General features: G+C 44.1%; 3 protein-coding genes across 4 annotated transcripts; all 3 read left to right on the forward strand.

Annotated features, from left to right (window-relative positions):
- Window positions 1-311: 311 nt before the first annotated feature.
- On the forward strand, window positions 312-6,369 carry LOC118510010. The gene is made up of 19 exons (XM_036051396.1): window positions 312-476; window positions 546-878; window positions 949-1,082; window positions 1,165-1,335; window positions 1,408-1,855; window positions 1,976-2,182; window positions 2,263-2,348; window positions 2,436-2,575; window positions 2,703-2,752; window positions 3,072-3,210; window positions 3,279-3,454; window positions 3,512-3,835; window positions 3,903-4,027; window positions 4,097-4,231; window positions 4,293-4,722; window positions 4,809-4,970; window positions 5,137-5,219; window positions 5,293-5,432; window positions 5,490-6,369. The coding sequence occupies exons 1-19, from the start codon at window positions 312-314 to the stop codon at window positions 5,564-5,566; spliced, it is 3,525 nt and encodes a 1,174-aa protein (XP_035907289.1). The 3' UTR covers window positions 5,567-6,369.
- Window positions 6,370-8,178: 1,809 nt separating this feature from the next.
- On the forward strand, window positions 8,179-9,639 carry LOC118508848 (methionine aminopeptidase 1D, mitochondrial). The gene is made up of 4 exons (XM_036048599.1): window positions 8,179-8,518; window positions 8,585-8,807; window positions 8,879-9,332; window positions 9,396-9,639. Exons 1-4 carry the CDS (start codon window positions 8,433-8,435, stop codon window positions 9,590-9,592), a joined length of 960 nt encoding a protein of 319 aa, XP_035904492.1. The 5' UTR covers window positions 8,179-8,432; the 3' UTR covers window positions 9,593-9,639.
- A 152-nt stretch (window positions 9,640-9,791) lies between these two features.
- LOC118508849 (cilia- and flagella-associated protein 20-like) lies at window positions 9,792-11,526 on the forward strand. Of its 2 annotated transcripts, none has more exons than XM_036048600.1 (2): window positions 9,792-10,495; window positions 10,604-11,526. In XM_036048600.1, the coding sequence occupies exons 1-2, from the start codon at window positions 10,223-10,225 to the stop codon at window positions 10,997-10,999; spliced, it is 669 nt and encodes a 222-aa protein (XP_035904493.1). In that variant the 5' UTR covers window positions 9,792-10,222; the 3' UTR covers window positions 11,000-11,526. The 2 variants fall into 2 exon arrangements, with proteins under 2 accessions (XP_035904493.1, XP_035904494.1); XM_036048601.1 differs by having other exon boundaries at window positions 10,673-11,526.
- The last annotated feature ends 2,284 nt before the right edge of the window (window positions 11,527-13,810 follow it).

Genomic DNA, 13,810 nt, shown 5'->3' on the forward strand with positions numbered 1-13,810 from the left:
AGAACTCTTGAATAAGTTATTGTGTGGGTTTAGGCTGTCAATCATATCCGCAATCATATTTTGCACGATATGGACTAGAAAATCATAATACAGCAAGAGACAAAGCTCACTCGTCTGCTCAGTGATATCCATCAAACATGTACTTTGTAACTCTAATACTTCTAGCTATTGGAACGACGGTTGTGGTTGCTGCAAATCCAACAAATGTAGGACGTTTCGTGGTAGATTTCCTTACACTAAAACACTGCAAGCATGCGGTCATTTTCGACTGCTGCTCAGACGATGATAGGTCGACATTCGATCATGTCTACATGTTAAAGGCCGCAAACACAAGAAGCGTATCGATACGCTTCATCGATATTACCGCGGAAAATCGGTACCCCAATGTAACCACGATCTTCACACCTCGTCAGTTCGCCAAGCTGTGTACCGTGCTCGACTTTGCATGCCCGGGAGCATCGAAACTTTTGGGGGACGTAAGTGAGCGGCTGCCCGCACGCCGCACGAAGGTAATCTTCTCACCTGCCGACGCTTTATCTTTGTAGGTCTCCCGGCATCGCTACATGAACAGCACCATCAGCTGGCTGCTGCTATCACGAAACACAACCCGTGAATTGGCCACACTGTTGCAACGTACGCTTTGGAACGTAAGCGGAATTCAAATGAACTCGGATCTGATTACAGCGGTGGAAACGGCCGAGCAGGAGGTGTTTAATGTGTTCGATATCTATTCGAAAGGGCGCCATCTTTGCAAAGATATCTACCAAACGTTGTTAGGAAAGTGGAGTAATGAAAGTGGCATACGGTTGACGTCGAACGATAGCACGTACCAGATTCGGCGAAACTTTAACTTCCTGCAGCTGCGCGGTGTAACTGTGGTTTGTATTGACGCTGGTGATATTAGGTTGCAAAAGCTTCAATGGTCAATTGTTGTCGCTATATTGTCAGATCGATCGAGAAAATGTAACATCCGATCAGGTAGATCGGCTGCTGAGCGAACCCGGTCTCACCAAGGGAATAGTGGCTTTCGTCAAGTATCACTATGCGCTGTTGGTGGTGTTGCGAGATTTTCACAACTTCACGTAAGTGCTGTTTGGTGTTTGCGTGTGTGTGTTTGAGTGTGAGATTCGCTCTATTGATAGTTTCGTACTTTTGGCAAACTAGCATCAAATATCGTCCAACGCGTGGTTGGGCTGGTCGGCTACGGTCGGGGTACCGGCTGGGGTTGCTGGGAGTGGTGCAGCGTCACGAGACGGACGTCGCTGCCACGGGTATCATCATGCGATTGAGCCGTCAGCCGGAACTGGACTCGATCCACTACAGCTGGGCGTTTGAGTAGGGCGTTCGGACGCCAAACCAGACCACAACCACAATCGCTAACTCAATCGACGCTGGCTCCCTTTGCAGAACTGGTTTCATCTACAAAATCACACCGGACATCGGGAGCAAATCGGAAGGAAACGGTTTCGTTGCTCCATTTTCGCCATCTGTTTGGGTTACCTTTCTGCTGTCGCTCGCACTATCTGTGGTGGTGCTCAAGTGTCTGGCCAAGCTTTCCGAGCGTAGCCCGTTCCAGCACAGCGAACGAACGCGGGCCACGATGGCGTACGTGCTGGACGTGATGTCGTGCGTCGCCCAGCAAGGTGTTCCGAACGTTTCGCGTTTGGTTCCGGCGCGAGTCGCCGTGATGGTGCTGCTGGTCGCTAATTTGGTGCTGTACAACTACTACACCTCCACGGTCGTCAGTGGGCTGCTGAGCTCGAAGATGATTGGCCCGGAAAGCATCCCGCAAGTGATCGACAGTCCGCTGAAACTGTCCCTCACCGACACGGGCTATCATCGAATTCTGCTCAGGGTGACCGTTCCCTTTTCGCAAGATCATAACAATAGATTGCAAGCGTAGATGCCGATAGAACTCGGATGCGGTGGTTAGCAAAGAGCTAATGATTCCTTATGTTTTCTCTCTTTCTTTCAGGAACAAACACTACCGTACAGTACACGCATGCACGATCGGAAAGCTTTACCGCCCCGATCGCCAGACGACCTGCCACTGTTTACGGACGTGGAGCATGCGGTGCCGTATCTGAGACGCGGCGGACACGTGCTACACTGTGAGCTGACAGAAGTTTATCCCACAATCGCCAATCAGTTCACCGCCAATGAGATATGCGAGCTAAGAACGGTACCGTCCGCATTTATAACGACGCATCCCTGATGCGACCGATAAATGCTCAACATCTTTACGTTCTGCTTTCATCACAGGTTGAAGGGTTGTACAAGTACGATATTCGTGTGATGGCGTTCGTGCTGCCAAAACACAGCATGTACAGTGAGCTGTTCAAGATCACGTAAGTTAATTCGGTTACCTGCCTTCTCGTATGCTTACCCGTTTGGGCTCATTGCGTCTCGTCTTGCTTTGCCCTCCAAACCCAAAGGTTGATGCGAGCACAGGAAACGGGCATCGTAAAGCGGATTTATAGGATCCACAAAATAGCAAAGCCAATCTGCCAAGGAAGTGCAACGGTCTACTCGGTGGAATTGACGGAGGTTTCTCTAGCGTTTATTATATTGGGAGGTTGTAAAAGATGCCAAAACGCCGTTTTGTGCATGGCTGTCAAACGCCCCAGCCGCCTTGCTAATGGTTTGGATTTGTGACCCGTTTTTATACTTTTTTCCTCTCTCTCTGTTCTTTGTTTTTGCAGTCGGCATCGCACTATCGGGGTTAATTTATCTGGTGGAAAAACGGGAAAGCGTTCGGCGGCGTACAGCCAGACCTGGGGACCCGTTACGCTAAGAATACTAACATTTTGATTTATTAGTGTTTCTATAGGATGGGAAGTACAATATTTCGGCGTTTTAAAAATAGTTCCGATACACAAGCAAACTAGCAGAAAATTCAAATGATTGACGATTTGAATTGCGTGATGTCAGCTGCAAATTATGATTGATGGTTCGTGACAGTGATTGCACAGTAATAATGCAGGAGTTGTTGGTTTTAGGCAAGCGATATTTGGATACAATTTTCAATCTGTGATTGCAATACAAACAAGGCGGACCATTCAGTTGCTTAGAGAATAATGTTTCAGTTTTTGACAGTTTTTGTATGCTTTTGGACCACCTGCTGGAGTTTTAGTTTGCAAGTGGAAATGCTTAAAGCCATTCTATTGCACAAGCATACGAATCAGGCGTTAGTAGTGGGTTGTAACGTAGGTAAGCTATCTATTCGGTTGAGTAATAGCAAATAGAGGAAATATTATCTATTTGGATGATAATTTCAGACTTCATGTTGCTTGCAAAGGAGTTGATACTAGATGGTGTTTATGTCCGTTCCGAGCGGCACTTTGAAAGCAATGAAACAATTTCAACAATCTCATCGACTCTTTCAAAATCATCTGAATCGTTTACGATAATAGCTGACATTGACTGTCCTGCGGTTCAAACTTATTTTGAAGAGGTAAAAAAAATCGTTAATTAAACGTATAGAAAATGAAGCTTACCTTTTCTATTGCAGGACTTTTCTGAAGCGCACTTCGATGGATTTCGTACTTGGATATTACTTGCAAACGAGTTTACCTTGCAAGACCTTAGTTTGCAAAAGAAAGCTGCACTTTGCTTGCGGCTCGACTCAGACGTTCTGTGGGTCCAGCAAGGCACAAACGATTCACTGTATCATCTGATAGATCTGTATGCAATCCAGAACAAACATTGTGAAACATTTCGCACGGCTCACCTTGGACATTGGAGACGCGGGTCAGGACTGCATATAATTGATGGCTTTAGCAAAGTGAAGCTGAGATCTAATTTTCATCGAATTGTGCTTCGTGGATTACGTTTGGTGAGGAGTGAACATTCTGATGCACTGTAACTGTATGCATTTTTTGATTTTGTTTATTTTATTTTAGCCTTCTTCTACCGCTGGTAGTTTATTGACAACAGAATGGCACGATTATTACACACGACAAATGCTTGGCCACGAGCAGTTCCACCTTGCGCTTTTAAAATATTTACAGGAAGTTCATAGCTTTTCGTGAGTATATAATATCAGCTTTATTAAACATCTTTATCATTGTAAAGCTCGTATTTTAATTCTTTTCAGAGTAGAGTATGATCAACCGAATAAAGATCTGTTAACGATCATTGATAACTACGATGTGGTAGGGTCAGGAATATTTCAGAGCTTGCATGAGAAGCCATTAAATGTTCAAATATTGATTCAATCCTGGATGTACAAGTGAGCCGTTGCTACAGATGTTTCTCCGTAGATTTTATCTAATATATTTCCCTCATTTCAGGTTAGGGTTTATCTTTCGTCTCACACCCGAGCTAAATGGAGCGACACAAGAATTTACATACTTTTCCCCGTTTACTAAAACAACATGGTACAGTGCAGCTGCTATTTTTGTTCTAGTGCTGGTTGTTTTACAGTGCCTGACCATATTCCACAAGGAGCTGTCAGCGTGCGCTGCGAATCACTACTTGATCGACCTGATCGGTTTGATTGCTCAGCAAGGCACAACGCAAAGATCGACAACAATATCACTACGAATAGTGCTGTTTGCTGTTTTGGTAATGAATTTCCTACTGTACAACTATTACACGGCCTCCATCGTTGGTGAGTTGCTTAGCAGCTCAAATCAGGGTCCGATGACACTGGATCAGCTAGTAAACGCTCCACTAACGATAGTGTTTAATAATGATTCATACAATCGAGCACTAACGAAGGTACGTTGTTGATTCCCTATCTCTTCATAATGTATTAAAAAGCTAAATTAAGTTAACCAGTTTGTCTATACTCTTTCTCCAATCAGCTGAATACGACTACCATAATGGACGGTGCAAGCTACGCAGATATCCCTACAGCTGTTCGGCTTCTAAAACAGGGTGGTTTCGCTTTTCATTGCGAGATGACCGAAGCTTTTCGAGAGATTGGTGACCAGTTTGATGCAAAAGAAATTTGCGAACTACGCACGGTAAATATGAATATCGTGTTACCAGGATCGGTCACACGAGAAGCGATGGAGCTTCGTTCCGGTTGTGATCAAGCCTTCCGTATGAAGGTGTGATTGTGTCTTTTTCATTTGTTTCATTATATGCTACCAACACATGTGGATGATACTCATGACCTACACTGTAAAGATGGAAGGGCTTTACAGTGAGCTTCGATTGATGAGTTTCGTGTTACCGAAGAAAAGCATGTACACGGAGCAGTTCAAATTGACGTGAGAATTTATCGGCCCTGATCGTTGATCCCCTAAATATTGGTTTTGACTACCTCTTTTATTGCCTGTTTAGGCTAATGCGGGCAAAGGAAGTTGGCATTGTAAGACGTTTGTTGGCAAAGTACAGCAATGACATCCCAACATGCCAAGGTGGAGCCTTGGTTCATCCAGTTGTTTTAAAAGGAGTTACAATACCTTTCATTGTACTAAGTGGTATGTTAGTGTAATCATTACAAGTAGAAGGTTAATTAATCGGTATCCTTTTCGCAGGTGGTTTTGCTGCATCCTTCGTTCTACTTGTGCTCGAAAAGATCACTTACGCTATGCAAACAATACACTTAATGTAATATGTTGCAAGTAATAAGATTTCGAGGCGAGGCGATCTTCGGTAAGTTTATTAATCACCTGTTTAAAATAGCACACTGAACCATGCACACAGGCGCAACTTACCCTCACGCCACTATTACGACAGGATTTTTTTCCACCTGATACTAAACTGTTCCAACTGGTGCGATAGAGTGACCACGCGCAACTGAAACCAGTTGCAGTGGGTTATGTGTGTTCCGCATTTAAAACTAGTTCAAAGTCTGGATCGTAAAATTTCGCTCGATTACACACTCGCTATCGTGCACGTTGTCATTGTACTCTTAATCTGCCCCTGGTACACTTTGTGCACCGAGAGTAGTAGCCATCTAGTCAACTGGTCATCATCGGGTTGCTTCAACGGACTAGGTGCATTAAACGACGGTGGCATCCGTTCGCTGCTAATTTCCCCCCGCTAACACGAAACACGGAGGACAATAAAATCCGTCAAGTAACGGTGCTGGCAACCAGCTGGTAGTCATCATCACTCGCCCCACGTTACATTAACCACGATCGACCAGACGCAACCTTTGTGAGTAACACTCTCCGCATGCACATCTCTTGCAACTGTTGGAAACTCGCCGATACTACCGGAAAAAAGTGCTGCAATCAAAGGAAAGGTTGTAGTCTGCATGCAAGCTTGTACGCAGCGCAGAGATATTTAAAAATCGTTTATATGACATGTTAAATGCTCACGCGCGCAGCACATTCTTGCCGTCCGCACGTTAATGGACTTTCTCGGCTTTGCAATAGAAATGTTAAGTAAATTATTTGACTGCTCGGTTGTTCAATAAAGTGTGTGCAATGAGCAAGCAGGGGGTCCGATTAACCTTCCGCCACATTCTAAGCCCGGTCAATCAAAACACTTTCGAGCTCACCGCCCTGGCACGATAATAGTCTTGTTGACCTGTGTACACTGGTCCGGTATCCTGGCGGCCGGTAGAGGCGGGCGGACTCTTCTACCACAATTGATCCACCTCCACGGGCGCGTCACGAACCTACCAGCAGCACACCATCCTCACTCTTGTGTCTCTCGTTCCACCCACAGCCTCCAACGAGGTTTGATGCAGCACAGCGGCTCATTAAAAATGCAATAACGCGTTGATGAGCAAAGTGCAGAAATGTTGACCAACCATGGCTTATAATTAGTCCACGGTGCTGCACACTTCACTGCCCGAACCAGCCGGATGCGCAGGGATGTTAGGTTAAAGCTAGGCCCAACCCCTTTGCGCAACCCGAACGACAGAGCGATCGTCGTGACCGACCCAAGACGGGTGCAGTGGGCACCCGTAGCCCATTTCTACCACCATATATGTGCCATCCTCAATGTACCTCACATGGCTTCTGCTTCTCATGGCGGCCACCGTTCGCTGATCGCTCGTAAAACTGTAGCTTAAAACTCTGCAAAACGATGCTGGCGGATTGTGATGCGCCGGTATCCCGGCGAAACCGCTATCGATCAAAAGCTATAATGTGTGGAGGACAGTAATAATATAATTGTAATAATCAACCGTAATAAAAGAACCGAGGTAAGTAAAACATAATAATAAAGCGTAGAGTTTAAGCGTCGAGCTAGGTACGGCGTCGAGTGGGCATCGCTTTGCACATTCGTGCTCTTTGTGAAGCAATGTTTATGGCGCTGTAGCTCTCGTCTTTTTTACTTACACCCGCGCAGACATCCGTTAGATTGAGAGCGTCGGTGGTTGGAATCGGATTTAGGACTATAGTTTTCCGGTACGTTTGGTAGATCAATTAAATATCCTTAATCCACTTCGTTTTGTATTTATACGATGAGAACACCAGAGTCTTGGTGGCAAGCTCGACTGCAATACATAAATCAAATAATTAATTACTTGGACTACATAGTCACGCCGTGGAATTGAATCTAGCTTGAATCATGCCAATCATACTGAACCAATGTCACCTCTTCGCTATGGGTAAATTCAGGACTCTGATCATGAGACAGTAGTATTGGCAGGACAAAATTACAAGTCAAATTAGAAAAAGGAGAAATATAAATACTAGATAAATGCATCCTAATTTGAGCTGAATGGTAGTGGCCTGTTCTCGTACGTCATGAACTGTAATGTAAACATGTATTGTTAACCATTAAATAGCTACAAACCTGGTACTTCTTCAGATCCTTACGCCAAGAAGGAGTAAAGCAATCGCATTCTCCCTTCTTGGCCTAACGATCCCTTAAAGTGATGCCTGCCATTTTTATCTAACTAAAATTAATGATACTAAGAAATTGAATAGGCAGTCCTCACAAAGGGAAAAGGTCCGGGTGGGATTTGAACCCCGGTTCTGTCGTATGAAGTACGCACTGTTATCGCCTCTACTACCGAACCGCCCTAGGCAATCGCCCCAGAAACTTCGAAATTCATTCAAATTCAAAAACAATGAGTCAGCAGGACCTGGTTGTACTAAGTACACAATAGTTAATTAATTTTCGAATGAGTAAATTATATATAAAAAAGTGTAAAAAAGCAAATATAAATATTTATACGAGATAATTTTATGTCCAATGATTAACCATAGTGGAAAATTATCGTTTTGACGTTTCAGGGAAGCTCAAGGAACATCACAACAGTCAGCTGTTTTTGACGCGCGTAACACAATTGTAAACACCGGGAATCTGATGTTTTATCGTAAATGGAGCAATAAATCCACAGCTTTGTACAAGTGGTTAGCGTAAAACTATCACTCGCTTTGTGATTAATCCGTATCAATTTAGGATCTAAAGCACTGCACAAACCATCTTTTGCTTCTGATATCATTTTGCGCCACCGGTGGGTTTGTTATTGAGTTGTGGAATGAACTGAGAATTGAAGAGCAAGTGTATCTATAATGTTGAAAACAACTCCACTGTTAAAACATGGTTTGCAAACTTGGAGAACTTCTTGGAGTCGAACATTTTTCGGGAGAAGAAAAAAGTAATTATTTGCCTGAGTGTGATGGTTGCACTGTGCGTAACAGCAAGTTGTTTTCTTTTGTTACAGATACGACCTTGGAACGTGCAATCTTATCACCGAACTAGGAAATGTTTCTCCGGAAAGACGCGTTCCAGAACACATCCCCAAACCACCTTACTATTTCGTCCGGAATTCTCCCAGCGATGGTGAGGGACCATCGGAAATAAAAACATCCGAGCAAATCGAAGGAATGAGAGAAAGCTGCAAGCTGGCTGCAACGATACTGAACAATGCCTGCTCTTTTGCAAAGGTTTTACCTCGAACAGAACAGTACCGTTCCATAAGTTGAAGATGTTGTGTTAATGCCCCGCCCTTTTGCAGGTTGGCGTTTCCACGGATGAAATCGATGGCTTTGTACACGAGGAAACCATCAAAGCCAATGCATATCCGTCTCCATTGCGGTATTTGGGATTTCCTAAATCTGTATGTACGTCCGTGAACAATGTAGCGTGTCACGGGATTCCGGACGATCGAAAACTACTGGATGGAGATATCATCAACATAGATATCACGGTATTTTTCAACGGTTATCACGGAGACTGTTCGAAGACTGTGCTTATCGGGAATGTGGATGATCGAGGCCGGTATCTGGTAGAATGCACTGAACGATGCCTAGCTGAAGCCATTCTTTGCTGCGGTCCCGGACAACCCATTTGTGTGATTGGAAAATCGATCGACAAATTCGCTAAACGCAAAAAGCTGAGTGTGATGCCAGCGTTTGCTGGCCATGGAATTGGCAGCTATTTCCATGGACCGCCAAATATCCTTCATTTCGGTAAGAGATGTAAGACATGTTTGGTACGTTTCGTGCGATAACGTAAAGCGATTATGTTTTTAGATAATGATTACCCTGGTGTAATGGTTCCGGGTATGACGTTTACGATTGAGCCGGTCCTTTCATTAGGCACGTGCGAGGCGGAAGTGCTAGAGGATATGTGGACAGCGGTGTCGATGGACAATGCTCGCAGTGCCCAGTTCGAGCATACTGTTCTCATCACTGATGAAGGTTGTGAAGTGCTAACGGTTGCCAGTTGATGGAAAATGCGAGAATAAAGTAGAGTGTCGTGTTGCAGTACAAGGTACTTGTTATTTCCTTTATCAACTTCAGCTTTGTAATTTAAATAAGTAGCACTACGGTCAAGCTTTCCTTCAAGAATTAAAACATAAACAATTCAAAAAGTGTTACGTTGTTTAAAACCAATAGAATACAATCTCTGCAAGTGTCGCGACATTAAACGTTTATGAGATCATTTGTTATTCTGGTTAAAACGGCCTTACCGAACTGCTTTTATAAGAATTATATCAAGAAGGAATCATAAAGCAATGGGTTCATAAGCGGTTTGTTTAACAAAACGAGTTTTTTTTTCACATGCTTTTAACATAAGCACACACTGGTTGCGATTAGGTTAATAAATTACCTAATTTACCCCACCCACAGCATGCATTGCTGTGTTGATTTGATTTGAATTATTTTCGCCGTTGTTTCGCCCGATACTTTTGGAGCACGCTCGCGTTTGACAGTATGCGAGCGCACTCCATCTGCATCTGTTGTAATCAAATTCGATTCTGAAAAAAAATCCTTCCATCAAAACAAGCGCGCGTTCAACAGCAAAGCTAAAATTGGCCAAATTATCGTGTAATTCTGGTGCTCGTAATTTAAAAAAAATGTTTAGAAACACGTTTCAGTCAGGTTCATCGATTCTGCATAGTATAGGCAGCAAACCGCTACAAATTTGGGATAAAAAGGTTCGTAATGGATACATCAAGCGCATCACCGATCAGGACATTGAATCGCTGGTTCTGGAAATCATCGGAACGAACGTTAACACCACGTACATCACCTGTCCGGCCGATCCGAAAAAGACGCTCGGCATTAAACATCCCTTTCTGGTGATGATTATAAAAAATCTGAAGAAATACTTCACCTTCGAGGTGCAGGTGAGTGTTGTAATGCATGTAAATGTGTTGTAATGCAGCTTTACAGACATTATTCCAAAGCATGCACGGAGCATTTAAAAAGGAATAGTTTGACTTGTGATGTCCTAGTATGTCTCATTTCGCTCGATTTATTTCCACATCACTTGTTGCGCTATATCTTCCTGCTTGTGTCAACAGGTGTTGGACGATAAAAATGTGCGGCGTCGGTTTCGGGCCAGTAACTATCAATCGACGACCCGCGTGGAACCATTCATCTGTACCATGCCGATGAGGCTTGACGAAGGCTGGAATCAGATCCAGTTCAATCTGTCGGATTTCACACGACGTGCCTACGACACCAACTACGTAGAAACGCTGCGCGTGCAAATCCATGCCAACTGTCGAATACGATGCGTATACTTCTCCGATCGACACTACTCCGAGGATGAACTTCCGGCGGAATGCAAACTGTTCCTGCCAATTCAAAAGCCGCAGTCGAAGATAATTGCTGAAGAGGTTTGTTAACGTAAAGCTAGGCGAGCTCTTGCTAAGGGTAAATCGAGAGTATTTTTTGAGGAAGAATGGGTTTATCGTGGTGATCAAAGATGTTCTTGACTGAGTATTGTACCAGGCGGTTTGGTTCTTATGATCAGGTGTATTTTTTCATTTTTAAAATGTTGTGTACTTTAATTTTTGATTGGAAAATCGTATAATAGAACTGAAAATTGAAGCAGCACGAGGTTACATCTATTCATTTAAAACGGCCTGGCCGGCAGGACCGGGTTACGAATCCCATCTAGACCTCGCCTCGCCGTACGCTGGAGATGGATTCCAGCAACCAATATGCTCATAACGTTTAACGATTTATGCTAATTTGAAGAAAACTTTGTACTTCTTTAATTAGTAATCATGCTGAACGTTAAGGATGTTGCAGCCAGCTTTCAAATATGTATAGCTAAACAAACCAAATAAATGAAAATGAGTACTCAATGAGGTATAACAATTAGTTTCGTGTCTGCCTTTATAATTGTGCACAAATATTCTAATCCTCATCACCATTCCCTACAGCAAAACCTATGTAACTAATCACCGCACCAGCGATACGCTCAAATAAACCATTTTCCTAGCTCATTGGATTTGCACCCGAAGATTTGAGGAAAGTAGCATGAACGACAGCAGACACATAATCCGAAAACCTCATCACATTTAGAGCGTATCGGTGCGGTGTAAGAAAGGGCTTGGTTGCCTTTCGCGGAGAAAAGCCGATGGTGCGAGGAAAATAAATTATCGCCCCCATTAACGGTGGGTGGAAGTCCGTTTTGGCATGATTGGGATTATCAATGCCGGATTGATCTTGTTGATTCTTCGTAGGTTTAGCTGCCCCCCCCCCCCCCCCCCCCCCCCCTCAGTGCACCCTGCTCGGCTCATTCTCGAACGGCACCGCGCGCGTTCTAGTGCGGGTAACCGATGCGTATGCGGCCCTTACGGTTACGGGGCGATTCGTTCATCGTTTTCCCACCCGTTTTCCGTCGCTCATTACAGGTGTGAGCGATTAACCGTTTCGCATCAGTTCGGTGCAGTTGGTTCGTTGCGGGCCAAAAAGGTGGATTAAGGTTTTGGAACAACCATACGGCGGGAAAATGCGGGAATGTCTGCTCGGGAATGAAATGGCTCGTGGGAAGACACGAACTGAGGGGGTGAGGCAGCAAGAGAGCGAGAGAGAGAGTGTGCAAGATTACGCGAAATCTGGTTTCTGCGGTGCGTTAGCATAAATTGACGAGAATTTCGGCCGTGTGTATCGGCTGACCTGATTAGCGTACAGGGATGGGGCAGCGAGTGATGTGAATTCGATTGCAAAGCTTATGCAGGCTGGAATGACGATAAAAAGCTTTGACTTTCAAATTGTTAAAAGAAACAAACAAATTTTAATAAAGACATTAACATTATATAAAAGATGCTTAAAGCGACAATCGCTCATGAATTTCGAACGAGTATTGTAGACCTACTCAAAGCTAGTTGAATTCGTCTGAAACTGGTTGATTTTAAAAATCCCCTACCATACGCATATGAAACCAACGGTTCAACAAAACATACTTCCTTCCTTCAAATTCCATCACTACACAAATAAAGCGTGAAACGAGAATGAATCGCGGACGAAATTGTTTGAAACCATGATTGGCATTTTTCCCATTCATCGGCATATCCATTCGATAGGTGGCCCTAAGTGAATACTGGCCAAATGCAAGCAGGTGGTCCTTTTTGAGTGCAGCTAACGGCACGGACCCGTTCGAATAGAGTTATTATTCCCACATGCAGCAGTAGCGTCATCGAATCGGACGTCGATACACTGATGGACAAAAACATTTACAAAACACAGCACAATTTACCTTCCCGTGCAAGGGGTGCACTAGTCGTCCACCCTAGTTTCACGCTCGTAGTTAGCTGAGTGGTTAATGAAACCAAACTGTACATAGCGTTACAGTTCTAGCCATAGTGGCTTTTCTTCAAAATTTATCTAAATTCGATCGGGAGAATGTCTGTTGGCTCCGTCCGTCCTGTAGCGGAATCGAGTTTCGATCGGTTACAGTTGGCTTGCGATAGTATGAATGGGGAGAAGCGGCACACAGTTTGCTGTACATATTTCCGATGTGGTTTCATTATCCATTGCACAGGAATGAATGGTGGAAAATTAAAAATTTTCTGGATCACTTCCGCACACGGCACATCTCGAAATCATCTCGGGGCAATTGGGCGGCGCAAAACGATTCTCGGTGGGGGAAAAATGTGGAGAAAGAATGTTGGCAATCTGAATTGGCAGGTGCTCGGAAGCAGGGCCGTTGGCTGTAATTGCAATTATCGGTTTTGTGCAAATGCAAAGAGGAATTTCGCGGTATGAGAGATAGAAACGCTCGTGCAGAATGAGTAATCGATCAAACTATGCAATATATTCGACGGAAATGTAAATCTATCTCAATGTTCAATTTCAACTGGAGACACTAGAAAAGCAGTGGTGGGTCAAGATATTTGGAGGCCCCGAGCGGAATGGCAGTTGAGGCCCCTCTAATTGTGATGTTAGAGGGAAACAACAGAATTTACCTCATCGATGAGGCCCCCGCTGACCGTGAAATAGTGTCATCGTCGTTAGATCGTCAAGGTGTTTCGTCATCATACTGGACCTTGTCGTATAAGAGTGTCTTTTTCAAGTTGTCAGATTACAGAAGCCTTAAAGGGCTCAAGCTCATAGTTATTCTCGAGACAGGACTCTTCAAGTCCACATCCACAATGTACATAGGACGTCATACTTCCTATGTACTTCCTATCGCTGACTTCCCTACT

This window comes from Anopheles stephensi, chromosome 3 (genome assembly GCF_013141755.1).
Source record: "Anopheles stephensi strain Indian chromosome 3, UCI_ANSTEP_V1.0, whole genome shotgun sequence".
Classification (NCBI taxonomy): domain Eukaryota; kingdom Metazoa; phylum Arthropoda; class Insecta; order Diptera; family Culicidae; genus Anopheles; species Anopheles stephensi.

Excerpts from the sequence above, each read along its gene's own strand:
- LOC118510010 (XM_036051396.1), top strand. The coding sequence starts at position 312 with ATGTTAAAGGCCGCAAACACAAGAAGCGTATCGATACGCTTCATCGAT. Across the intron at positions 879-948 it reads AGCTGCGCGGTGTAACTGTG|ATCGATCGAGAAAATGTAAC; the intron begins GTTTGTATTGAC and ends CTATATTGTCAG. Across the intron at positions 2,349-2,435 it reads AGTGAGCTGTTCAAGATCAC|GTTGATGCGAGCACAGGAAA; the intron begins GTAAGTTAATTC and ends CCAAACCCAAAG.
- LOC118508848 (XM_036048599.1), top strand. The coding sequence starts at position 8,433 with ATGTTGAAAACAACTCCACTGTTAAAACATGGTTTGCAAACTTGGAGA. Across the intron at positions 8,519-8,584 it reads TTTTTCGGGAGAAGAAAAAA|ATACGACCTTGGAACGTGCA; the intron begins GTAATTATTTGC and ends CTTTTGTTACAG. Across the intron at positions 9,333-9,395 it reads GCCAAATATCCTTCATTTCG|ATAATGATTACCCTGGTGTA; the intron begins GTAAGAGATGTA and ends TTATGTTTTTAG.
- LOC118508849 (XM_036048600.1), top strand. The coding sequence starts at position 10,223 with ATGTTTAGAAACACGTTTCAGTCAGGTTCATCGATTCTGCATAGTATA. Across the intron at positions 10,496-10,603 it reads ACTTCACCTTCGAGGTGCAG|TATGTCTCATTTCGCTCGAT; the intron begins GTGAGTGTTGTA and ends GTGATGTCCTAG.